The following is a 1,165-nucleotide window of genomic DNA, read 5'->3' as shown; positions in this document are numbered from 1 at the left end:
ATTTGATGTAAAAAAAAATCCTCGCCAAACATGAGCCGTATAGCTCAAATCTAAGGGGTCGCTATTTTTATTTTAGTTTCCCATTTAATTAACATAGGAAAAATTCTTTTTTGTTTTAAACTGAATTTACACATAATTTACGAATTTATTTCCAAAAAACCGTTTTTGTTTGAAGCACCCTAATATATATATATACGTATGCATATGTATGTAATTATTTGTACAATTTTGCTTTATATAAACTATAATACGTTCTAATATGTAAATCTGCTTCTAAATAATTTCAGTAAGTCCAAGTGTATCCTCTGATCGCATGTTAAGAGTATACGATGAAAATGGAGTGGTTGAAGTAATCGATCCATCAGTTCCTACTATTGAAGCATTTGCCTCTACATCCGACATTACACTTTATCTATACACCCAAAACAATGCTTCAACTCCTGAAATACATGCGCTGGACGCTAGTGCACTTTCATCATCATCCAATTACGATTCTTCAAAGCAGAATATCTTCTTGATTCATGGTTGGCGAAACAGTTACTCTAGTAATTTTAACGAACTCATTAGGTCCGCCTATATGGATGTTATTGATGCTAATATATTCGTGGTAGATTGGAGTTCGATATCTCGTACTTTGTACACAATTGCATTCGCAAACGTTCCCGATATTGGAAGACTTTTGGGACAATTCATTGCGAATATGCAAAGTGAGTTTCGACTGGACGCCGATAAATTCACAATTGTAGGGTAAGCAAACATTTCCAGACGTTTCCGAATTCAACAAAATAATAAGCATATTTAAAATCATCTACATCTTGTAATGCAACTTTTCTTTCAACAGTCACAGTCTTGGGGCTCATATAGCTGGATGCGCCGGGGCAGCTATAAATAGTAGCATTGGTGTAATAGTGGGATTGGATCCTGCGGGACCTCTCTTTCACAGTAGTGAAACGGACAATAGATTAGACCCATCGGATGCCCAATTCGTTCAAGCAATTCACACTTGTGCTGGTAGATTGGGCTATCGAGGTAGTCTAGGAACTGCTGATTACAGACCTAATGGAGGAGGAAATCAGCCTGGTTGCACTCTTGAACCAACTGGTTCGTGTGCACACGGTAGGGCTTTCGCATTATTTGCAGAATCTGTAAGATCAGGAGGGTTTTC

General features: G+C 37.3%; 1 protein-coding gene across 1 annotated transcript in view; it reads left to right on the top strand.

The window, feature by feature from the left end:
* The first annotated feature begins 253 nt into the window (after positions 1 to 253).
* Positions 254 to 1,165, top strand: part of LOC112905815 (lipase member H-like) — a 4,658-nt gene continuing 3,746 nt past the window's right edge. Inside the window, exons 1-2 of the mRNA XM_025978970.1 lie at positions 254 to 747; positions 842 to 1,159. Of these exons, the coding sequence (XP_025834755.1) occupies positions 314 to 747; positions 842 to 1,159 (752 nt within the window). The 5' untranslated portion in view covers positions 254 to 313. The remainder of the gene's footprint in view (positions 748 to 841; positions 1,160 to 1,165) is intronic.

The sequence above is a fragment of the Agrilus planipennis genome, unplaced genomic scaffold (genome assembly GCF_000699045.2).
Source record: "Agrilus planipennis isolate EAB-ADULT unplaced genomic scaffold, Apla_2.0 scaffold77, whole genome shotgun sequence".
Classification (NCBI taxonomy): domain Eukaryota; kingdom Metazoa; phylum Arthropoda; class Insecta; order Coleoptera; family Buprestidae; genus Agrilus; species Agrilus planipennis.
This window is presented reverse-complemented; position numbering and strand designations above follow the sequence as displayed.